The sequence below is a fragment of the Podospora bellae-mahoneyi genome, chromosome 2 (assembly GCF_035222275.1).
Source record: "Podospora bellae-mahoneyi strain CBS 112042 chromosome 2, whole genome shotgun sequence".
Taxonomy (NCBI): Eukaryota; Fungi; Ascomycota; class Sordariomycetes; order Sordariales; family Podosporaceae; genus Podospora; species Podospora bellae-mahoneyi.
The window spans coordinates 3,785,400-3,809,763 of NC_085881.1; the positions used below are offsets into that span (position 1 = coordinate 3,785,400).

The 24,364-nt window shown below is 50.2% G+C and overlaps 5 protein-coding genes across 5 annotated transcripts; 2 read left to right on the forward strand and 3 right to left on the reverse strand.

Moving 5' to 3' along the window:
* Nucleotides 1-294: 294 nt before the first annotated feature.
* On the reverse strand, nucleotides 295-669 carry QC761_0042650 (uncharacterized protein; the record flags this gene model as incomplete). Its single annotated transcript, XM_062872374.1, has 1 exon — nucleotides 295-669. The coding sequence occupies one exon, from the start codon at nucleotides 667-669 to the stop codon at nucleotides 295-297; it is 375 nt and encodes a 124-aa protein (XP_062735399.1).
* Nucleotides 670-2,465: 1,796 nt separating this feature from the next.
* Nucleotides 2,466-3,622, forward strand: QC761_0042660 (uncharacterized protein). The gene is made up of 2 exons (XM_062872375.1): nucleotides 2,466-2,551; nucleotides 2,616-3,622. Exons 1-2 carry the CDS (start codon nucleotides 2,549-2,551, stop codon nucleotides 3,612-3,614), a joined length of 1,002 nt encoding a protein of 333 aa, XP_062735400.1. The 5' UTR covers nucleotides 2,466-2,548; the 3' UTR covers nucleotides 3,615-3,622.
* A 521-nt stretch (nucleotides 3,623-4,143) lies between these two features.
* Nucleotides 4,144-7,169, forward strand: QC761_0042670 (uncharacterized protein; the record flags this gene model as incomplete). The annotated part of the gene is given in 7 exon segments (XM_062872376.1): nucleotides 4,144-4,404; nucleotides 4,468-4,529; nucleotides 4,576-4,671; nucleotides 4,689-4,887; nucleotides 4,933-5,289; nucleotides 5,336-5,510; nucleotides 5,572-7,169. The coding sequence occupies 7 exon segments, from the start codon at nucleotides 4,402-4,404 to the stop codon at nucleotides 7,167-7,169; spliced, it is 2,490 nt and encodes an 829-aa protein (XP_062735401.1). The 5' UTR covers nucleotides 4,144-4,401.
* Nucleotides 7,170-8,320: 1,151 nt separating this feature from the next.
* Nucleotides 8,321-9,081, reverse strand: QC761_210350 (uncharacterized protein; the record flags this gene model as incomplete). The annotated part of the gene is made up of 2 exons (XM_062876773.1): nucleotides 8,321-8,850; nucleotides 8,937-9,081. 2 exons carry the CDS (start codon nucleotides 9,079-9,081, stop codon nucleotides 8,321-8,323), a joined length of 675 nt encoding a protein of 224 aa, XP_062735402.1.
* Nucleotides 9,082-12,360: 3,279 nt separating this feature from the next.
* Nucleotides 12,361-16,839, reverse strand: QC761_210370 (uncharacterized protein; the record flags this gene model as incomplete). The annotated part of the gene is made up of 3 exons (XM_062876774.1): nucleotides 16,142-16,839; nucleotides 14,212-16,075; nucleotides 12,361-14,150 (listed from the first exon to the last, which is right to left on the reverse strand). The coding sequence occupies exons 2-3, from the start codon at nucleotides 14,465-14,467 to the stop codon at nucleotides 12,361-12,363; spliced, it is 2,046 nt and encodes a 681-aa protein (XP_062735403.1). The 5' UTR covers nucleotides 14,468-16,075; nucleotides 16,142-16,839.
* Between the last annotated feature and the right edge of the window lie 7,525 nt (nucleotides 16,840-24,364).

Below are 24,364 nucleotides of genomic sequence, written 5' to 3' on the forward strand. Positions count from 1 at the left end.
GATTAGCATTATAATCAAGAACAGTATTTCATATACCTACTTGCCCCGCGAACCAGTTTACAGATCAACCACAAAACATGGGCAGATACCGGAGCCGCCACAGGCTTCATATCTTTCTCGCTCATGCATATGGCATTGACCACGAAATACAGTTGAAAAGGTAGCGCGTAGAAGTCTATATTCAGCGTTTGGAGCGTGATGCTCCAAATAATATCGATGCATCTGACTTCTAGATCAGGCGGCAGGTGATTTGACTCGTTACACTCGAGATCATGAAATGTGTGGCTCCGTGCCTTAAGAGTCCGCAACTCTAAGCGCAGAGCGCGGTAATATATGATCTACACAATTGGAATCCACACCCGCTCGAGCATATTCGCCTTGTTTATCTTGTAGGGGCCGATCTTCTGACAGCAGTGGGAAGTGCCGCAATACGAAAAGAAACAGCTGAATATATGCTAGATCCACGGTTGTTAAGTCCATCAAGGCAAAGTTGTCTTCTGAAACCTCAAATACAGGGTCATACGCCCATTGCCGAAATAGACTCTGAAACTTCGTTTCGAATCGGCTATTGTCGGCGATGAAGTGCTGTAAAACACGCGCGCCGATGGAGAAGTATCTCATATTTCTATGAAAGGTTACTAAGCTTGGGATTATAACGTCGAGCGACATAATATTGGATAAAATGTTATCGTATAAGGTGGGGTCCTGAATATGAAAGAAGACTTGATGTGAGCTTATTATCGTGGTAAAAAGGTGTGAGTCTTGTGAATCCGAGGGAATACGGTGTGTTAGGAGCTCTACGGTAGGATAGTCGATCAAAGGAAATAATTCTGGCCTATTGCCTAGGATCGTTCCCCAGATGGTACCAATGTGTTCAAGATATCGTTAAATGTGCTCTGGCCAGTGGAGTGCTAGATATTTATGGACGTTGCCAAGTTCCCAGCCACTGCGCATGCCAGGAAGCCGGAGCAAGGATACAGGCCGTCAATAATGCCTCTATATCGTAGACGTCCAGATGATGACTGGAGTGGCAGATTTAGCGCCTTTTGTTTGCACAACGAAAGCTTCCCTCTCCACATCCTCGCCTCCTCAACTCGGCTATGGTGATAGTTCCACAAGACGTTCCAGAGAATCCCGCCATCTGAAGAGTTGACCAGGTCAAGATGTAATGCCTTGATATCTGTGAGTGTTAAATGGGTCTTCGGGTCTTAAGTTCTTTTTTAGGCACCTACCTGGAGACACAACGCAGAGTTTGACTAGCGGCCACTGTTGGATGATATTTCGGTTAATAAAGGCATTGATGACCAAAACAGTCCTAGGGTCAAGAGGAACTCGTGGATGATCATCTAATGTCAAGGTAGAGGAGAGCTCATAAATTGATATGTAATTAAGGAAGTGTAGGATGTGCTGAATGCAAGGCTTGCTGACAGCGTCAAGTATGCATGGCCGTTGCCGTTTGGCCTTCGGAAACCGATGGCGTAACTGGACACGCTTTGGAGCTGCCTGCAACGCCGTAGATGGCACTTTTATAATACTGATTATTTCCATTTTGGTATTTGTCTAGATTTCCGGGGTGAAGAAGAAGCCTCCATCCCGTCATCATACTTGTTCTAGGCACCTCATCCCCCTTTTCGGATTTTGAGCCAACTTCTCGGATTAGAAGAAATCTACCTCTAGTAACCTCTCTACCTCTTTCTTCAGGGAGCCCTTCTCTGGGCCTAAACTTTGAACCGATTTAATGATACTGAGATCACAGGGAGAGCCGGCCGAGGTGCTTCGTCAGCAATTGAAGGGGCAGGTAGACTCTCTTCCCTAAGGTAGCTAATGGGAGACAGAGCTTGATATGGCATCGTCGTGTGCGTTTTGGAGACATAGAAGCGTGACGGCGCCGGGGCCTGTGTGGAGGAGTTGATGTGGGGCCAATTTCACCTGGCTGGAGGCGAGTTTTGACTTTTATATTGATTCCTAAATCCTGGAAAAACTGATCATCTGGCTCAAAGCTGAAGGTTTCCCCTCTATAGATACTAATAATGGCAACCCTCGGGTCTTGTGATAGGCGGTTTAGATCGCGTATCTTACGCAGGATGGAAGATCTCCGTTCCCCAAATAGCTTTTTTCTCACGCTGGTCTGGGGACCTTTGTAACTTTTTGGATGTTATGTCGAGATAGATGTTCGCCTTTCGTAGAGTCGACTTGTGTCAGTCGTCCATGATATTTAATATCTTCCGTTCAATGTGAGCAACTGTAGACTCTCTAAGTATAGCAGTGTGCGATTAATAGAATATGGTTCAGTTACCCGGCTGGCCACACCGCGAAGGCCCTGGCTAGCCGCATTATCTAGGCTGGCCACACATGGCCCTGGTCACTTCAAGGAGCAGGCCGCTCGTAGCCGGAATCCAACTGCAATCGCACACGTCGCGTCAATCACGTGAGGCTGTTGCACCTTCAAATAGACCGCAGCGAAAGCAATTATTCCCAGCATCGTGTCCGCAGTCCTTTATCTCTGCGAAACGACACAACTCATTGGTCCTTTCCATTCCGTCGCACAATGGTCTCACGCAACAGAACATCCTCTTGTCCACCAAGCATTAAAGCTGACGTTTTGTTTTCGACAGTCACCACCTTTCTCCGCCTTACTCCTTGAAGTCCAGCCAGGGCCGGGTGGTGACCTGCTGCAGCCCCAAGATCGACTCTTGTCACTCCTGCCCGCGTCCTACCGCACCGATACCGACGACATTGTTGCCGCAGGTCGGGATGTATGTGCCTGCATCGCGAAAGAACTCGATTTGAAGAGGTTAGACAGGGTCCTCAGTTGGCTGTGGGTTGCCGGTCGCCCCATGCCACCGCGTCCGCTGCACTGCCAGCTCCTCCTCTCCCGGGAGCTCTTCGTCACGGAGCAGATGGACATGCACCTGGTCTGGACAAGCGGCCGACTATTTGTCAAACCAATCCCGCGTTTTCTGCTCGACCATGCTTTCTGGATGGAGTATCTCTGTTGTCAGTCGGGTTGCAGCTGTTCCGTTGCGAGCGAATGTAATCGGCCAGCCCTGCAGCGGCGTGCGCTCGGGTTCCTGTTCTCGTACGCGGCGCTCATCTCACATGAAAGTGACTTTTCTATAGCACAGGACAAGCACTTGCTGCCGCCGGAGGTGACATGGCTAGCATGGAGGCACTTTGTCGAACAGCTGGACACCGAGCGCATCTACTCTAAGGTTGATGTTCGCTTCCACTACGGCGAGCTCCGCCTCTCCCGTCTGAACAAGATATATCTCCTCTCGCAGCGCCCGTTCCTCCTTCATCGCTACATGTCACACTGGCAACAATACGGGGCCTTTTTCCAAGACAACTTCGCCTGGCTGGCTTCCGCCACCATCTACATTACTATCGCCCTCACCGCCATGCAGGTTGGGCTGGCAACTAGGACGCTGGCTGACAACGACGCCTTCCAATCCGTATCCTATGGCTTTACTGTCTTTTCCATCCTAGGCCCCATCGCCGCCATGGGGCTTATTGTGTTGGTGTTTGGTTACATGTTTATCCACAACTGGGCGGCAACGGTGGCGTATGAAAAGAAAAGACAGCAGCACATAGCTAGCAGCTCGGAGAGTCCATGATACTGCAACCCAACCATGTAACTTTCGACTTGATTCAAGTAGCTGATCCTCATTATCCACAAGCGGTCTGTTATAAGACCCATCGTAATGCAACCATTGCCCCCGAGATGCATTACTCAGACAGAGCCGAAGTGCTTTGTTGTCCATGTGGTCTGCAGCAGGGCACTATGTTCAGCCCTGATACACAAGCAAATGCATCTACCCACCCAAGATGAATGTATATGATGTCGATCGCGGACATTCTGGACGTACTATCGAGGCTACTGTGCGTATGTTCAGTTATCTTGGCAGCTATAACTTTAGGGAGCTTCAACCTCTACTGCGGACCGTACCTCTTCTGTTTCAACTTTTGTACCGTTTGTCTTGACACGATTGGGAGCATCTAAATTACTGGTCCTCGGTTGCGATTTGGCGCAATTGCCCCGATCGATTGCGGTTGATAAGCGCCGTAGACGCCTGTCCAGTTGCGTCGCCCATGCTACCGCAAGATACTGTTGGCAGCAACCGACGTTACTGGCTACTTGTGGGCCAAGATGATTGGAAGTGGTCGGCTGTGGCGCTTTGAGCTGTTTCCCATGCACGAGTAGGAATCGCCGAACGACTTGGGTTTTGCCCCAGATATTGGGCGCTCTCGTCTGTGAGGGCAAGCGATGTTCGATATTTTTCTCCTGCCGTAATCGTGCACAAAGGGCGCAAAGCGTGTCTATAGGGATCTCGTTTTATCCTTTCACATATTTTGTTTCAACGGCGAGACTCCAATTCTCGAAATATTTCTGGGATAACTACCATGGTAGGATCCCTTTCGACATGGGAAAACGCGGCCGGACGCTAACTGCCGCCAATCCCCCTTTAGGCTCCGAAGGGACTCCGCCGGATCGTCCCAGCGCACGACGTCCCTGACAACACGACCATCGAGTACGTTGCACCGACCCAACGACTAAAGGCCTGTCTAATAGCATAGTATCATCGCAATCCACGGCTTGGGCACCGAGTCGCCGCGGACATGGGAGTTCAAGAAGAAAGGAAGAGGCGGAGTGGTGAGCTGGCTGTCGGACAGCGACATGCTGCCGGCAGCGACATGCTGCCGGCAGCTCTACCTGAGGCCCGCATATTCACCTACGACTGGAACGCAAACTACTTCAAAGATGCACCCGTACAAACGCTGCTCGGCCATGCTGACACGCTGCTCAAACTTGTTTCCGAAGGCCGCGGTTCGCAAAGGCGACCGATCATCTTCGTTGCTTCTTGTTTTGGGGGCCTTATCCTGGCTGAGGTATGTCCCGATGGATTGACGGCGGACAGCGGTTAACATCCATAGGCTTTTAATCGAGCAGCCCAGGAAGGCAGCGACTACCGACATATTCTGCTTTCCACTGTCGGGGTCGTTTTTCTCGCCACTCCGTTCCAGGGCAGCGATGCCGCCCAGCAGGCTCGGTGGCAGGTGCTGGTTGCCGGCATTATGGGAGAGCAAGCGTCCGACCAGCTCATACAAGACCTCGAGCAGAAACACGACTTCGTTCGCCAGCGTATCCAGAAATTCACCGAGATCGCGAATGCCGAGGCGGTCCGACTGCCCCTGTATTGCTTCTTTGAAATGAAGAAGACAGAGATGTTAAGACGCATTCTATCACGAGGTTGGGCGAAGAAGCTGACTGAGCGTGTGATGAAGAAGATTGTATGTTAATTTTATCGCGATTCATAATGTAGCTGACGCAGGATAGCTTGTGACGGAGTCCTCGGCTTGCCTCCATGGTTTCCATCGTCAGGGGCTAGATGCAACCCATTCGGGCATGAACAAATTCGAGGGTCCAGAATGCCCCAACTTTAAACTCGTTAAAGATGCGATCAAGCAATTCGCTGAGAATGCACCTGCCGTTTTGACGCGGCGGAAGAACTGTGAGTTAAACCATCCCCTCTGAGCGGCTGCTACGGCTAGGATCCTGCTAACATGGTGAAGTACCTGGCAAGCGGCACTGGATTGTCCCGTTTGGACGTAACAAGGAATTCGTCGGCCGTGAAAAGATTCTCCAGGACCTTCTTGAGAGGATCCATCCTAGTGCAGATAAGGATGACTGCCAGCGGACCGCAATCGAAGGCCTGGGAGGGGTGGGAAAGACGCAGGTCGCGCTCGAGGTTGCTTTTCGCGTCAGCAATGAGCACCCGAACTGCTCAGTCTTCTGGGTTCCCGCTGTGGATGTCACCAGTTTTGAGAATGCATACCGTGCTATCGGCCAGCAACTCAAGGTGCCCGGGATCGATGAAGTGAAGGCAGACGTCAAAGCACTTGTCAAGACAGCCTTGAGTCGTGAAAGTACGGGTAGCTGGCTTTTGATCATCGACAACGCTGATGACAGAAAGCTACTCCTTAGCGACACTGCCCTTACCGACTATCTTCCATTCAGCCGGAAAGGATCTATTCTATTCACAACGCGAAATCACGAAGTCGCGGTTAAGCTAGTGGGGCCTAAGAGTCACATTATCTCAGTTGAAGAAATGAGTAGAGACGAAGCCTTTAAGCTGTTGCAGAAAGGCTTGAAGGGAGATCAGATGCGTGATACGGCAAGCACTGTCGCGCTGTTGGAATTTCTTACCAATCTCCCTTTGGCGATACAGCAGGCGTCTGCTTATATGGCCGAGAAGCAGATCTCAACTACACAATACCTTGGACTGTGCAAGTCCAGTGACGAGGATATGATCGAGCTACTGAGCCGGGACTTTGAGGACCGACACCGATATCAAAGCATTCAAAACCCTGTCGCCATAACTTGGCTGATTTCGTTCCGGCACATCTCAGATCACGACCCGCTGGCGGCGGACTACCTCAGGTTTATGTGCTTCCTAGCTGGGAAGGATATTCCGCAATCTCTGCTGCCGCCGGCCGGGAGGCTAAGGACTGTTGACGCGATTGGGACTCTGAAGGCGTATGCATTTATCTCCGAACGGAAGGAGCCAGATACTTACGACATCCATCGGCTGGTCCAAATATCGATGCTACGCTGGTTAGCTCAAAAGGGAGAGCGAAAGGAATGGACCGCCAAAGTGCTACAACGGCTTGATAATGTGTTTCCCGATCCAGATCACGGCAATAGAGAAGTGTGGATGAGCTATCTTCCGCATACGCAACATGTTCTTGAACTGCGAGAGAGGGCGGATGATGAGGAGGCGCCAACAGATCTTTTGTCCAAAATGGGCCAGAGCTTTTACAATTTAGGAAAATATAAGGAGGCCAAGCAGATGCATCGGCAGACGCTACAGCTACGTGAGAAGGTGTTGGGCAAGGAGCATCCCGACACACTTATTAGCATGAACAACCTTGCGATTGTGCTTAAGAGCCAGGGGCAGTACGAGGAAGCCGAGCAAATACATCGGCAGGAGCTACAGCTATGTGAGAAGGTGTTGGGCAAGGAGCATCCCGACACACTTATTAGTATGAACAACCTTGCGAGTGTGCTTAAGAGCCAGGGGAAGTACGAGGAAGCCAAGCAGATACATCGGCAGACGCTACAGCTACGTGAGAAGGTGTTGGGCAAGGAGCATCCTGGCACACTTGAGTAAGAAAGTCGTGTGGCATATTTGAGAGTGGGGAGTGCTAAGTTTTCTATTCCAAGTATAAAGCACATCTTTTGTTGCTTTACTCGCTCTTTTATGTTCTTTTATGTTTTCTTTTCATGTCGTGCCACAAGGAAGGTTTGGGAGGACTAGTTACTATTAGTTGTCGTTTATTGTTTAAATACAGCACTTATTTGTGTATTTTACAGTATGTTTTTGTTTGTGTCTCCAAATCCTTATACCCGGCACCGTCAATGGCCCGGAGTCTTGGAAACAACGGGTATTATAAAAGAACCCAGACCTTCGGAGAACACGGACATCATCGGTAGCCTGGGACCTTGGAAACCATGGACATCATCGATAGCCCGGAACCACGGAAACTGCGGCAATGAAGGAATTGGAGGAAGCAAACACGAGGACTGGATGCCTATAACAGGCTCCTCTTGCAGCACATTCGAAGTATTTTGTTTCTCTCTTGTTAAGTCAAGCTATCAAGTCAAGGTTAATATATTGGTTTTCTACACTCTCTTCCAGAGCATGGTCCTCTGTTATTAAGTGCTTACAATCTTATTCACAGGGCACAGTTCCCTATACTTGTCTTCCTTCAGTAGCATTGCACACCGTCGTACAGCGCAGTCCAAAGAACCCTAAAGTTCTCAGATTGTTGTTTCCACTTACTCCGCAGGACCTATTCAACTGGCCTGCCAGAGTTATAATTCATAACATTTATTTTAGCATGAGGAGGTGGCCAGGCTCTATCTGAATGCTCCTTGTTGAGCAACCTTGAGGACTTAGCGGGCTGAGAGGTGGGGAACCATCCACTCCTGTGCATCGTAACATCGGGCGGTACTTGTTAATAGATAACCTTCGACTTGTCCCTACAAGTGCTCCGAATTTATACAGCTCCAAGACCAGCCCCACCATAGCTCCAATTCGTTAATGCTGCATATTCCTCCGTGTCGAGGACCCAGTTGTATGCCTCGTCGAGCAGCACGTCCTTCTTTTCCGAATCTTTCTACGTCGTCCTGATGATCTACCACGAAGAGGTCTTGGAGGTACCCTTCGTCGTTTTCAGTTTTGTTCTGAGCAATAAGCTCTCGGATGTCCTAACTGATATCCCCGAGTGGCTTTTACATTGCTTTGGCACGCTTGACGAGTTAGCGCAATGCCTCCTTCGCCTGGAGCTTGTTGTACTGGTCCGAGTCCGTCTGCAGGGCATCTTCCGCGTCCGTGACAGCCTTCAGGGCAGCGTCCCAGTCGTCCCAGTTGGCAAGGCCACAGAGAAAAACGAGACTCTGGTGGCGGTAGTAGGAGCAGATGCTTTTTATCTGGTATGGGAGGAGGGCCTTGGAAAGCGCGACGATCCTCGCCTTTAGCTGGGGCAGGATCGATTCTAAAGACTCGTCGATGTGATCCTTCTCCAGGAATCCGGACGGGGCGTAATACCAATCCACTCTGGAGATAATGTGGGCGGTACCGGCAAGGTTGGTTCTTGTTTTTCTTAGCTGTAGCCCAAGGCAAACACCGGTCCCTGGAAGCGCAGCCGATGCAGCTTGTGGCACGTTTTGGAGTATTAAGTCAACCATTGCCTTAGCGGATAGGACGAAATCAGCGAGGTCGCCCACCCCGGTACTTATCCTGGAAGCCTTGGATATTTTCTGTTGAGCCTTTTCAACCAACTCCCTCTATGTGCTTTTGTCGCGCGATTGGATCCTTCAGTTTGGCTCGGAGTTCGGCTGTGGAGGGCTCATCGGTCTGGCCGCCGAGAATTTTTTTCCAGAATTTTCCCGTAGGACCCAACAAGATCTACATCCTCCAACTTAAGGTTGTCGTACGCAGCGTTCCATAGCCTCTCGGATGTGGAAATGGCAGGGGTTGGTTGCTGTAATGGCACTTGCGCGCAGCGCCCCAGTACCATCACCATATGTACACCACTGATCTGAGTCAAGCCGGCAAGCTGAACTCACCTGTAGCTTTTGATAGCAATCATAGTTGGTTTAGTGCAGTGGTCTTCCCTACCGTGACAGTTGCTCTGTAAACTCGATTGCTGTTGACTTGTATCAGGGCTCGCCGGGAAGATGGGCTTTTTAAACCACCCGCTGCACCAGTTCGACATGTTTTCGGTAGAGATTACTTGAATAAAGATACTTGCCGGGAAGAGGGATGCTATGGCAACAGCAGCCACGACGAAATTTAACAGTGGCATTCTGCGCGATTTTGCCATACGACGAACACCCACCTACCTATAAGGCCAAAGAAACCAATGTGGTAGTATCCGCTACGGATCGTTCAGGGCAGGCTCTTATTAAGCGGTTTGATGAACTGGACATCCAGTGGGATACCCTGGAGAGGCAGCTCCAGACATGATGTAGACTGTGTCGTACGGGGAAGAGGCTCAGAATTCAGATATCGTTTAAATACGTCGATGCCAGTCGGTCACGGAATACGACAACGCGGCGGGGTCCCAAGCGAGTGTTTCGTCCATCTCTGAACAGATGCTCTCCGAGCGAGCTATGCAGCTTGATCCCGAAGAAGCCTCCAGCCAGCCATCCATTTGGCATGAAGTGTATAATCTGACGCGATGCCCAGGGGCGTCCTGCCACCTAGAATCATACTGCTGGCGTGACTATTGGAAACAAGCGCTACAAGTTGAGGACTTGCCACCTAAGAAGCCTCATTGAATGCATATTTTCTTGTCACAGCCACTTTTGGCTGACGGTCATTGTAATCTCCGTTGATGTAATACCATATATATCCTGCCAGGTACATAAGCGCGTGTGAGAGCACACGGTGTGGATGGTTAGATGCACAAATGGTCCGTTAGTGTCAGGCCAGTGCTGTGAAAATAAATATTATAATAACGCTTTAAACCTCTTTTATGATTATTAAATTAAAGGGCGAACAAATAACGACGGAGGTAAAAATATAATCGCTAAAAAGATATTAATACTCAGCGATAACGTGCAGGTAATTACGGTAAAGATTAACCTATATACTATCGAAATTAAGGTAGTTTATAACGTTACAATAATAGTTAATGCTTCATTAAATATAACCGCAAAGTATACTACTTAACTTATAAGTTCTATCGCTGCTAGAGTTGGATATAATTATCTTCTACCCTAAGGCTAAACTTTCGCGGGTAGGAGGAAACCGCCGGTAGCTTGGGGGCCCTACTAAGCGTGACGACGTTTAGCGTCCAGATCAACTATCGTAGGAGCAGCGCAGGTCGTGGGAATAGCGTAAGTTGTAGAAAGGGGCACAGGGACGACGAGCAGGTGTGAGCGGGAAAGTAAAGTATTAATCAAAGCGCGCAAGGACAACAACAGGTAGGAGCGAGGAAGATAAGTATTACCAGGCAAGCAAAAGCCAAAAATACCGCATTGCCCTCTATCGGGCCAGACATATGCCGGTTATAATGGGAGGCTGCGGCGTGAGATGAAGAGGGTTAAGGCCAACAAGACAGTGCGGTCCGTTACAATTACAGAAAATAGTGTTGTTAAGCCTTTTGCGGAAACTAAAAACCTTTAGGTACGAACTCAGCGGAAAAGTAGGGCAAAAGTCATCCCGGAAGATAATATTGCGATCAACTGTGTAACTAGGGGAGAGCGGACGGGATCCCATATTTTCAGTTGTCTATGGTCGTATGTGATGGTCTGGGCTTCAGTTATATCTTCCGCTAGAATCTGGTGAAGGTTCAGCTGAGAAAGGGGATTTCTTGGAATTGGGAAAAGATTAGCAGCTTTCGTGGATAAAAGTTCAGTGTTCAGGTTGTATCCAGTTGGAACAGACTATCGGAGCATCTTTGGCTCCTTCCCAAGCTCGGGTGCAGGTGTTTGGCTCGATGCTTCAACCTACCAGTATCTCTGCAATCTTTCTTCGGGAACAGTTTGCTGGTCCATCTGTGACAGATTGCAATGCACGCCCGTGGCGATGTTAGTCTGATGACCTGCCGAAGCTGTTCACCCTTCGAGCATGCTACCGTTGTCGAGATCATTACCAACCCCGGAGTTATCCTCCCGCATGCGTACCTCCCCCTACGAACAACTCCGGACCCAACCTCCTTACTTACCCACATCGAACGTAGGCCACTCCTTCAGTTGTGCAACCTCCATTAGCGGGTGGGTTTTGCACACTAAACGCCTCAGCCCTACCTATCTGACGTGTGCAACAGTAAGTACCATACATCAAGACGCCCCTTTTCTCCCAGCTATTATCCTTCCAAAACCACAAGCAGCTAAGTGCGAGGTCACCACTCGGCCTTTTCCGTGTGGATGTTGCCGCTAAACTACCGTCAACGGCGCAATAAACGTCCCACAACATATACGGACCCGATCCCTCTCCCTCGTCGTCCATCTGACTGATATCTGACAGAATTTCGGTGACACAAATTTTGAACCAACGAGCCGGGTCAGGTCGTACACATCCCCAAGTCCACAGCTAATTCGCCGACATTTTTCTCCAATCAGTTCAAAGCAAAAGCAGGAGCAAGGTAAAGGACAAGTAGTAAGTCAATGTAAATTTTGTCAATTCTTTCGTCAAAGTTCTCCCTCTGACTATGGCAGGCCTAAGCCCACCCCCTATTCCCATCCCTTGCCGAGTGAGCTCATGTCTCACTCTTACCCATCCGACCCTTTCGCAGCCCACCATGATGTAAGCAGCCTCCCTGTCCGAGTTCTTTGCTTTCCCTGCCCCATAGATGCTTTTGATGATTCAATTCCAAATGCAAGAAAGCAATTGATAGCCAAAACCTGAAACCCCAAAAAGAAAAAGAAAATGTACAATTGCCCCAGCTACAAAGTAACAATGAAGGGAGAAAATATCTGGTATCTTTGATAGCGCACTGTTGGTGATAGCCTTCCTCTCCATGTTTTATGGATATATAGGTAGAACGGCCGTGACGACATTATAGCTTTCCCCCTGGAAAATACAGTAGTCCTCACCGCCTGGCGTGAGTGTGATGGTGATGGTGATGTTAAATTACAGGAATACGAGAATGAAATAGGTCTGGTAAAAAATGTGATAGGGTAAAACAATGTGCATTGAAGTGAAAAGGGTCAAAAGGAATGTTAAAAGGGGGTATCAAAGAAGATGAGTATGTGTTGGGTAAAAGATTGTATGCGGGTCGGTCGTAGCATCGTTACTCAAATGAGCATGAGATCGTGTAATGCCAAAAAATAAGAAAATAAAGCAGAAATTAGGGCTTGAACACCGCGTTGGTCAGAAAGAATTCTTCGCTGGTGGGTGTCGGCGTTATGATGGGTGATGTTGATGTAGTTGAGCAAGTAGTCGTGGTGGGAGGGGTTGAAGAGGAAGAAAGAGAGGAGGAGGAGGTCTTGGCCTCGAGTTTGGAGAAAGGGATAGCCATCCTGGCAGGAGAACTGCTCTTCAGGAACATCTGGCTGCCCCGAGTGCGATTCCACTTTTTCCTCTCGACATCAGAGCCTGGGTCCTCCTTCGCCACGGACACTGCAGGCTCCTCCTTCGCCACGGCCTCTGTCCCACCCATGTTGCTAATCGTTTGCTCAACGTCGGCAAGGAGGGCATACACGTCATTGTCAGCGTAGATGCGAATCGTCTCCGCCCTTTTCAGGGTCGTGACAGAACCCCCAGTCTTCTCTTTGGCCGCCGCAGTCTCCTCGGTCAAGGGATCCTCCATGATGGTTGAAGGAACTTGAGCTACCACTCGCTGAGGAGAGGAGGAAGGCGAAGAGGAAGGCGAGGTTTGTGTGAAGGCAGTCTTCGTGGGGCTTCGTGGAGGAGTTGACATGCTGGTCGGGCAGTTCAGGGGGCGAACTCCCATAGCGAGCTGCAGAGACTCGCTCACACTAGCAACGCCCGTGGGTGGAACGGCCAGGGTGGCTGCGGCGGCGACGTGCTCCAGAAGCTTCTGGCGGACCCGCATGCGCCGGTTCTCAGCGTGTTCGAGTTTGGTAACCCAGTCATCAATCGAAGCGTCAAGTTCAGCAAGGGCTTCCTCTTGCTTCAGCATCGAGTCGTGACTGAACTTGGCCGTCCGGGGTGATCGCAGATATTGGCAGATCCGAGTGTGTAGGTTGCGTCGTCCAGCACGAAGCGAGGTGTAGGTACGGCGAAGGTATTCAGTGCGCTCATCAAGCTGACGAAGTTCTCTAGAGAGATTGTCGACGTCATCTTTTCTTAATACCTCAAACCTAGCCGCCTGCTGAAGAGCTTGCTTGTGTAAAGCAGCTGCCTCAGCAGGGCTAAGCATATTGACCGCATCACTTGCCTTCCACCCTTTGGGCAGTTGCTCAAATGCTCGTCGCTCCGCACTGGAGCTTCTCTTGGATTCTCCTCGCCGCGACATAGCGCGAAGGGTGAGATCCGACCGCTTCCGCGGCCGACCTCTCTCCATGATACTTCCTGTATCCGACACATTTCTCGTGTGGCCTTGGGAAACTTGTGGTGTTTCGTCATTGGGTTCAGCCTTTGGCGTGGCCGAGGGATCCGGTGAGCCTTCTTTGGGGTTCCCGACAAGCGCATAGTTCGTAACACGTTCCCATGGTCTGGGTGATGATCGATGCTCGATGGGAGCGGACATGGGAGCGGATACAGGTGTGGGGAGCGTCGAGTTGGTCATGGCGGTAGTGGCGGCCGATGCAGGTGTTAAGGCAGCTGAACAGGGGGTGAAGGGAGTCTTCATTCTTGGGGAATCATCCGTCCTCGCCGACCGTAGTGGCATGTCCACAGGTGTGCTGCCCGATCGAAGCCGATTGAGTGAGGCCTGTTGTGTCAAACGAGGAACTGCTGATGTTGAAGCTGGAATAACCAGAGGCGTGAGACTTTTTGGCGATAATGGTTGCCGGAGTTCTCCGTGGCTCCTAAATCCACCTCGAAGTTCGTGTTTTTGTTCCGGAGATTGCTCCAACGTTGGTGACAGGAAGTCGACCATCTGATTCTGCTTCCACGATGCTCCCGGTGCGCTAATCGAACGCTCATGGAAAGGTGGTCGGCCTGGAATTGTGGCTATGGTGGGGTTAGTCCAAGCACATGAAAGCACTCGTGTTGGTTGGGAATGGTAACATACGGGAATCCATGGCCACTTCTTGTACGGTTGTCATAGGTCCCAAATCCGGGACGCTAACCTTTCGTCTGCGGATGAGGTTGTGTTCCTTGATCCGTATCCTGAGCCCTGCCGCGGCAGGAGCTTTTTCGCCCTTCTCTCCGTTTTGTAACATGGCCAACGCAAACGCTTGCTCGGGGTCCAGAGCCTTCCCAGGGCAAGTAGCTACTTGCCTCTCTTTAGGGAAGAGCTGGTATTTCCTTTCTGTCGTCTGCTGCATTCTCCACGCAAATGGTTTAATCTCACCAGATGAGGTAGTGTTTAGCTGTGTCTCGACGTGTAAGCTCACAGCCAATGCCACGACAAGGGACGGAATTATGTTTGGGGGTTAAAGTGGTTGCATACCGAATCATGGGAAGCTTGCGGGGTGACTGCTTTTGATATAGTGTTGAGGCTAAGTGGAAGGTCGTCCGAGTCGGAACCAGAACCGCCCAAGCAGTTGGCAATGTGAGCCATTGGTGTGGTGTGAACGCAAAGCCGAATCTGTGTAAGAGGTATATAGTCGCACTGGCCCGGAGGATGTGGTGCAGTTAAGGGTCAGGAAATGTTCTAAGCTTCCCGTGTCTGTCGACCGGTTGATAGGCTGGAGGAGTTGACGGTATGTATGCACTTGTTTTCTCCAACCAGGACGCCCCCGAGTTCTTAAGAGTCTGATAGAAATTCGAGACCGGACAGGCCCCCCAAAGTGGATAACAAACCCCAGGCCCTGCTCACCAGGGGCAAAGAGTTGAATCGTATATGACAGGGAAAGACAGGCAGAGCGCAGTGCATGGAGATGAGGGTTGGCACATGGCAACCCTATGTCTTTGCGGTGGGGGTGCACAGTACAGAAAGCTGCCAGGACAAGACCTGCCAGTGAGGACCCCTTGCCTCGACATCTTTGGTGATTTCTCCCAGAGGTACCTCTGCGGCCTGGACACGAGAGAGGCACCGGGGTAAAGGGGCCTGAGACAAGCCATCGTTGTTGTCGCGCCCCGGTAGCTATCCGAGCTGTTGAGAATTGGGGGGTACACAACGCACAACAGCGTCCGAGGCGAGCAGTCGGGTACCCAGGACCCTGGCTTGACAGCTCAAAGCGGAAAAGCCGCCGTCGAGATACATGATGAGACAAGCCCAGAAGAAGAGAAAAAGCTGCTGCAAAGAGGCACAGAGTGATGAAACCGCTTAGACCAGTTCAGGGCCGACCGAGCATCCCTGCTAGGAAGACAGGGGGCTTCCACCGCAGCCCCACCACCCACGCATCTCGCCGCAACCCAAGACTGGACGTGCCTGTCCATATCTGGCCGCCGCTATGAACTACTCCTCCACAGATATCTTCCAGCAGACCAATGGGTGACCCATGGCTAAATGAAGGGACGTTGGTAGAGCTGGGGTGCAGCATCTGAGAGTGCAGCATGTGCGGAATAGCCAGCACGGCATCAGTGTCGACGCAAACCTTCCGTGCTCTGAAGAGACGGAATAAAATAAAGAAAGAAAGGGCAGAGCCAGAAGAAGCAGTGACCGTAGAATGTCCTGAAAGTTTCATGGATAGTTGAGCTTTGCAGTTGACGTTCATGCCGACCTGCTGGTTTCAGAAGAGGAGCTCCCGTCTTCAGTGTCCGGCTGTTGCGGATCGATACCGGAGAGGTTGAATCGGCAGTCTTGTTGAAGATGGATGCGGAACCTGGTGTCATCCCTTCTCCTCAACAACCCCGCAATCAGAGGCTTGGGAGGTCATCGGGGACGGGAACGCGATAGAACCCCTCTTCATAACCCAGTGCCTACCCAGTAGTTGGCCCAGCTTGAGAGCGGGAGGCAACATGACATCCAGCCCGTGGATATGTCGGTTCTGAGGGTCCTTGCAACGACGCCGGGTCAGTGGTTGCTCAGGACAATATCCCGATACCGCTCCTACTTCTGCTCGACACGATTCTTCAGGGCCTCTCTATGAGTGGGCATACACGGTGAGATTGTGAAGATTGTAACATCGCGCTGGTCAGGGTGACGGGCTAGGCCGATACTTGATGGCTCGCACGGACCTCTCGACTTTGCGATGCTGTAACTAAACAGCAGATTGGTGGGCTGGTGCATGAAGGAGTCGTAGGGACTGGAAAGGCGAATGAAGAAGCCTGCTTGAGGCGTCTGAGAGCGGCTGTATCCTGTGATCGGTTGCGTAAGAAGAGGAACAAGCGCGAGATTCGCAATCGCTTCGCGGCAACCCCACGTTAACGGTTGTTGCGCCTCAGATCGACGTCCAGCTCACCAGTGTCATCTGAACTGGCACCTTCCCGGCAGGGCAGGGCAACGGTAGTTGACGGCGCCGGCGATATGGGGACGGAGCCATCCGCGTGAGCTCAGGCATTCCTCTTGGTGTGACGGAGTCGAGGATGGACGTTGGCAGTGGGGTCCTGTTCGAACCATGATCCATCTCGAGGACAAACAACTGCCCCACCATGCGGTCCGATAGTTGCTTCACATTGGGCGGGAGGGCATGAAGCCGGTGGCAAGATCGAAGACATCACTGAATGAATCACTGTAGTGTATCATGGAACTTGTTTCTGCTCGAACCTGGCAGAAATTGGCCACTGTCATGCGTCCAAAAATGGAAGTTCTTGAAGTTAAATGACACGCCATGGCAGGCAGCATGGAAGTGAGGGGTAAGGTGAATTGCGGGACGTTACTAGCGGCGTTTGTAAAAGGAACTCAACTCAACACCACCACCAGCAAAATAACCTACTTCTTGAGCTCTGGCCGCCGCCGCTAATCATGAGGAATCAGTTCTCTTGCTCGTTATTTCCACGTGGCGGGTTCGATCTTCGTTTGCGGCATGTTCTAGTCATGATCCAGGCCTTCTTCCTGCTTGGCTTTCAACGGCCGTCAGAGAAGCAGAGAACCTCATCTTCAAATCCGCCCTGCCCAGAGACGCCGCCTTTGCAACAGCAGGACAAGCCGCTAACTTGTCAATGCGCTTCATGACTCCAGCCTAATTCAGGATGGTCGAGAACAGACCCTGGAAGGCCATGTGCCTCAAGACAGACACAGCTAAACCTTGTGGACCACACATTCTTGACCATATTGACAAAGGGGACTGACACATGTGCGTTGCATGCAGATACCTATCTACATACACATCAACAACCCATCTATTCCCTCGTTGGCAACGCATAGACATCACGAGTACTCATCTTCGACATATAAGCGAGCTGTCCACACAACACCTTCAGTAGGATATATTTTCTCGACACTTTCTCTAGCTTAATGATCAACTCCTCCTCTCAGCCTCGACATCACCCAGCATGTAGCTGGGCTTGGCGGTTCGTCTGATCTTTAGAGTCGCAATACTCCGACTGCAATGCGAGATGTCTGTACAGACTGGTTTCTCGCATCACGCAAGACGATCACAGCGCTAATGGATACATCTACCAGATTTTTGATGAAGCTGGATCTCTTGGTAGTGGTTCTGCAGAGTGATGGTATTTCCGACTTTGCCGGGCATCGCAGCGTGGGGGACGGCACTGTTAGTGAGAGGCAGATGAAGAAAGTGAGCGTTCCCCCAGTCATTTCATTTGGATGCTGCAATGCTCCAGGTTGATCGACGTTGGTCACCCGGTTTCTGCTATCACTTTTTTTGGGTCTCAAGTCGTTTTTCTTGCATGCTTATGTTGCATTCACCACCACCACCCTGCATTAAATGTTGCTTTCGAGCTCTCTTTACTACAGCAACAACCCTGACCCTTCTGGCGGTGAGCATTTGAAGTCACAATCACTCAAATTACCCTGCGGGTTGCAGAGCCACGAGAGAGCACCAAGAGCTTGCAGAAGCGCTGTTTCTTGCCATATTCACGACTTTATACGGCTTATATGAGCCATGTAGCGTTGACAAACGGACGGTACTCGGAATCAAACAAACCAACATCATTCAGTTTCCACCAGTACCTACTGGCAAGGGCAAAGGGTATAAGTGGAGCGTTCAGGTATGGCCCATGGTGCACTGGAACCCATCAGCATCTGATATTTGAACTGGCAAGGTGCTGTCCAATCCTTTGTATTAGCATGCTACATTTACCTTACTCACCGGCCACACCTTAGACCTTTTCTACAGACAATTGTAGAATACATGAGAGCTATCGACAGGGCATTATTTTGCTGTGGAGTTTTCGTACACTGATACCTACCTACATCTAACGGTCAGCAAATCCTTTCCTCATCGGGACAGCTGGGCTAACCGACCGCGGCAAAGTCTTGCCTAACTCGGGGGGTTACTCGACCCCTGAAAAGATTTTGGCTGTGGATCTTCTGAAGCCGCGATCTCTCCGAGATCCTCAGGGATCATGTTCTTATGTCACATACTTAAGGACAGGGGGCCGCGCTCGGTCTCGACAATCCACAGAATGTTGCTCCGATGCTCGCGGGGCTGGATGCTGTTGCTCCAAAGCACGCCACCGAGTCTACGCGCGATGAAGCGCACGCCAGACCAACAGTAAGTAAACACATTCAGAAGCTTGAGCTATCGTATAACAACTCCAAGATGATTACCCCGAAAAATATCAGAAACAAAGCATGCAGGTCAGACTCGGCAGAAACGAAACAAGGACCCAAGCTTTTCGGAAGCGGGGCAACGAGGTTGAGAAACACTGTTTCATCCAGGATGTGCTAGAAACTGGGGCTATCATTGGTCAAGTGGCCAGAGTAGCTCAACTACCACCACCCACCTTCTCTTGTCCTGATATCCTATTCATGAATAGCCTCATAGGCTTGAACGGCGCCATTGACGAGGCAAAGCAAAATCCAGGTAGCTTTGCACGGGATCAAAGCGGTTTGATATCATCCCCTTGGTCTAGTCCGAGCCTTCGTCTCAATCAAGGACGGGAAGGGAGCACTTTGCGGGAAATGGAAGCCCTCTTCAGTCAATCTTCGGGCTGGGAAAAGGGCAAGAGGTGCAATCTTTGAAGCAACGCACAGGTCAAGCGATGCAAGCACTCAAAGTCCGCAATATCTCTGCCGTCCATGGCTATAAAGATCGCAAGGCCGTGCGCACTCGTCGACTTCATAAAGCAGCACACAATATCAAGGTGAGGGAGCAAAGTGAGGAGGATGTCTCGGTAGCATTGTGACGCCCATCACTTTCCCACAATGTGTGTCTGCTTGATCATGCTGTAGGGCAGGCGTTATCTCCCTTTTCTGCCCAAACTCCGTGGGCTTTTCGTTACCCCTGTTTCCAATCGTACGATTTTGACGAAGCTTGTTGCAGTGACAGTGGACCTTTAGTTTTTTCCCCCCCTCATTTTGAGATCACAGATTTTCGATTACTGTTACAAAGGAAAGAAAAAAGAAACTGCTATTAATAACAAGCAGCACTATAGCGCACCTCCAATGCAATCGAGACCCCATGAGGGGCCTGGTCCATTCTGACGCGAGTCACCCACAAGGGCACGATATATCCTGTGATCACCAAGGCATGCGATGGTTGGGCATTGGTATCGTTGTATCGCGGCATCACATTCGAGCATCACCATTTTTGACAGCTTGACACCATCACTATCACACGGATGCAGGCTGATAGCACTGTGTCTGTTATAGTAGTCTGCTAAATCTTTGGGTGTACACATGAACTGGTGGAGAGCAACAATTGATAACAATGATCGAGACTCGATGTGATGACGAACAGCAACCTGCGGAAAGGCCTTTAATATGATCAGATAAATGGCTCAAGATCGTCTGGATTTGTTGCTGTTCAACACCTTGACCCTCGATGGGATGGCCAAAAGATCCGAGGGAGTCCTGGACTGTGTCAGTCTGGCACAGCCATCACGTGCAGACATCACATACCCCAATCACTTGCATCAGCACACAATACATCTATCCATGAGGCCCATGCATCGTTGTTGGTGCAGGTGAGCAACCACTGTCCGCAGCTTTGCGGTTCAGTGGAAAGCAATGCTCGCTTTCTGTACTGCAAGAAAACCCCAGTCCAAGATAATATTTGTTTCTTTTGTGGTCAAGTTTGAGGTGATGATCGCTGACAGATACCGGTTACTAGCTTGCTAACGTCATGGATCGTCTCCAACAGGCCGGGAGAGGCGCAGTTTACGTTTCACCTGCTGGGCGGGCTTCCAGTTTGTTTCTCGGTTCTTGAAGCTTCGTGTTTGGCGTTCACCTTCTTCACACCACCACCATTGGCGATCCGGACCGGCCCTTTTCTGTTTGACGTTCGCCGGAGGTTAAGTCTGGGGAATAACGACCAGAACCATACGAGGAGCCCATCCACCCTCTCGGGTCGAGTCTCGCTGTCTCAGGACGGGGATCGACACGATAAAAGCTCGTCTTAAGACGCCCATCGCGGCACTTTTGGGACCTTTGGCAATCATTTGATGGCCCAGCTGTGCTTTGTCACGGAATATTCCATACACCACCTTCCCCATGCGTCGCTTGCGATGGTGGTGGTCGTTGCTCTGGTCTTGAATACTTAACAGCCCCCCATTGGTCGCTTATCGCCGCGGGGAAAGGGGTGACAGGGACCGGGCCTGCGGCACAACCACGCCTTCCAGAACCCAAAACACTGGCTTGGGAACCCTCACCAAGATTTTATTCAGCGGATCGTTTGGAATTTGGGGGGAGCGCTGGTGATAGGACAACCGATACGAACAGATTATTTTCTTTTGCAGACGAGATTGAAGCCCTCAGATCGTAAGCGATGCTGCTGCTGGTAAGAGGCATCGCCGACATGGTTGACCATGATGGGTCCAAACAAACTCAACAGGGGGACCACGTTTCCTCTCCAAACTCCATCTGATCTATGTACGAGCAGTGCGACGATGACGGTGGTCAACGTGCGCGCTTCAAAGGGAAAGGTATGTTACACCTTGAGAAGATGACGAGCGGCCCGTAATTCCCTTCAAAAGCAGTGAACAGACACATCCCAATCTGCAAAAAAGCACGACATAAATAGCTTCATCGTCCGAGCGGGCATAGAATTTTCTGCAAGCACTTGAACCAGCTTTTTCGCTGTGATGTTGACCTCTCTTCATCAACACACCGGCCGTGCTCTCGGGCGTGCTCCGACTGCATATTCCTTCGTCTGCGCCGCACAGAATATCGCTGCACGAGACCAGCTTCGCTTCGATGCGTGTTGCAAGGTTCCTGAGACAACAGCGGGGGAGAAAGCTGCCTGCCAAGCATCACCTCCAAGGTCCTTCAAGATCGGACGAAATGCCTCCACCCTCACCACGTTTTTCTTTAGTCTCGAAACAAACGCTAGTGAAAGAGAGAGAAAAAAAGGTTTAAGCGCGAGGGGGGCCTGATCGGAATGCTCGGGGAAAAGAAGAAGTTTAGTTTAAAGCGAGCAGAAACCGGGAGGATGATTCCCGATATTTCGGCTTTCGGCCGACAAGCACTCAATCGGCGATTGTCTCCGTTTGGCAAGACCCGGCCGCCGCGGTGCTGGGACGGTGGGGCCCCGGGAGCTCTTCCGCGCTCCATCCAGCAACGGCGGAGTCAAGCAACTCTGTCTCCAAGGCTTTTCCCCCTGTTTTTTCCTTGCCCGGAATCATTAATGTTCATCAGGAGGACAACGGCAGCCAAACGCACGAAATCTTGTTCCCACGTCGCAACGATTCGAAGTGCCCAAGAGAACCACTGCCGGCATTCGCTGCTACATACAGCAGGCAGATATGTGAATCCCCAAGGATCATGTTGCACCATTTGCTATCCAGACATCTCGATGTACGGTACGGTACCTACTGTCTGCCTGCGATAACAACTCACTCCACAAGATTTATCATTGATGTTTCGAACTGTCAAGTTTCCGGTGTTTCAAAACTCCAAACTTTTTATCACCTGACCTTGGAAGAAACATTAATGATATTTCTTGATACACAATCTCCCTGCTCCGAAATTGCCCGTATGCTAGTGTGGGTTTTACTAGGTTGTATCCAAATGTATGTTTGGTGCTTTTGCATTATAGCCCACGAGATGATCATATCATATCACCAGGTGGCATATAGCATTGACACAGGGTCTCTGCAAAGAAGATTTAAACATTGAAACCTCACAATTTACTTGCAACATGACGCGGGGAATGCTACATTGTTTGAACATACTGCTACGGAACAATATTAAGAGGCGAGTGCCGTCAGACAACCCCTATTAGACCCTTATCCAGTAGGACGGGAGATGATGTCTTGGTAAAAAGCTTCTCTTTCTTATCAATGGTTGCGATAAGTGTTGATGAGGGAACCACCAAGACTTCTTAGAGTAGGGAGCAGAGGGTATACGGGAGGTGTTATACGTATGCAGGAGGGCACCATTGGAATAGTCTCGGATGGGGAAAAATAAGCACGTTCCCGTCGATAGAATATCACCTGCTCGGAACGACATAGGAAAAGCTTCCAAACATACTCTGTCAAATATCTTGAGTGGTATTTTTGACCTGAGAATGAAGAGACACTTACTACCCGTGACAGCCTCGATGCTGAGAAAAGCTCGTTGTCATGCAAAGTGGACAGAAAGAGAAACATAGAAATGCTTATATTTGAAACAAGCCTGAACCTCTACATCCATGGGCTACCATGGATATTACCTTCAGTTATGAACTATACTCATCAAGGGAGATAGTAAGCATCTGAAGCATCAGCCTTAAGCATATTGCGCATATGTCTCGACCCCGAATTATTTTACACTGTGACATCGCCTAACGTTTTGAGCGGAATTCCAAGGCCATAAGTTAACGTAGACATGCTTGCAAATCTCGCTTCAATCTCAATACTAGACCAAGACTCGCATCTTGGTGTCACAGAGCAGTTCCCAGCCAAGCCGAAGAGAGGCCACCTTTCAACTCCTAAAGTAGCAAGAGTAGCGGACCCAAATATGAGGTATCGTGACATCGCACTTTACGAAGTGTGGTCTCTATCCCCCGTCTTGCATATTGTGGGAGGTGTTTGAGGTCTTCAAACGCTGGTTGCATACTTGTACATGTTGCTGAGCTCTTTTGGACATCATCAGATTGGATTTCCTGTTGTTATACGGCGAATAAAAACCATGAAGCTTCAGACACTGTTGAAGGACGAGCATGTGAAGGGCATGGTAGCTCTACCATCCAGCAGACATCACCACATGTGCCTGGCCATACCAACACAGGTAGGTACGTGACTCTTGAGCTTAGTCCCTATTACCCATATCACCATACACTTCACCAATCCCATCCAGGTAGGGTATACATGCCCACAGATAAAGCAATTCCAAGGAATGGAATCATGTAATGAACAGGCTGTTACTCCACCACAATACAGAGCAACATGAGCACATGGCTCTCCGCATTCTACAACTTGTCAGCGCCGCATATCTCCGACTTACGTGGTAAGCCGTCTTGGTTGCGGTCGCTCCACGCTGTGTCGGCACTTGGGATCGTAACCTCGGAGCTCAGTTGGGCAGTGGAGAGAAAATAGCAGTGATGTCCAAGGCAGGTGGTTGTACAGTCATGAAGTTGGGGCACAATTAAGACACGGAAGCTGATACTTGTCTTGCACACAGATTATAACTCGTTTATTGGGTATGAAATAGGATGAGAACTTCTGCTCGGGTGGGTGAGTACCATACATTATCCTTCTCGAACCTTTGAACAGGAGGGTAACCACCCGCCTGTGCCTTGTTTCAGCTTTTCAGGTCACAACTTAGGGACTGAGGGTCGAAGTTCGGATGGTTTAGAAGTCTGGGATGAGATCTTTGCTAGCGGAATGGTGCTCAGTGTTTAAGTTGAGGATTTTAAGAACTGGCGAATCAGATAGCGCTCCTGACCCAAGAAGCGGGAGAGATAATGGGTGCTCGGGACTGAAACATGTTTCGTGTGGAAGTTCGGATGAGTGAGTGCGGCTCGGAGGTAAGCTTCCAGAGCTTCAAAGCTCTCATCTGGTCTCTGTGGAGGTAAGTGCATAATTATCATTCCGAAGGAGCTTATTAAATCAAGAAGGTGCTGAAAATGAAACGTGTCTCTTGGCGGTGAAGTGATCTTCTTTAGAGAGTTCGTGTAAGATCTTGACTTTGAATTGAGGTTAATAACTCAGGATGATAAGTGAGTGATGGTGGTCCAGTGACAAATCACGTGCTCCACTTTTCGACGTCACACCGGTTGTAGCCTATCAGC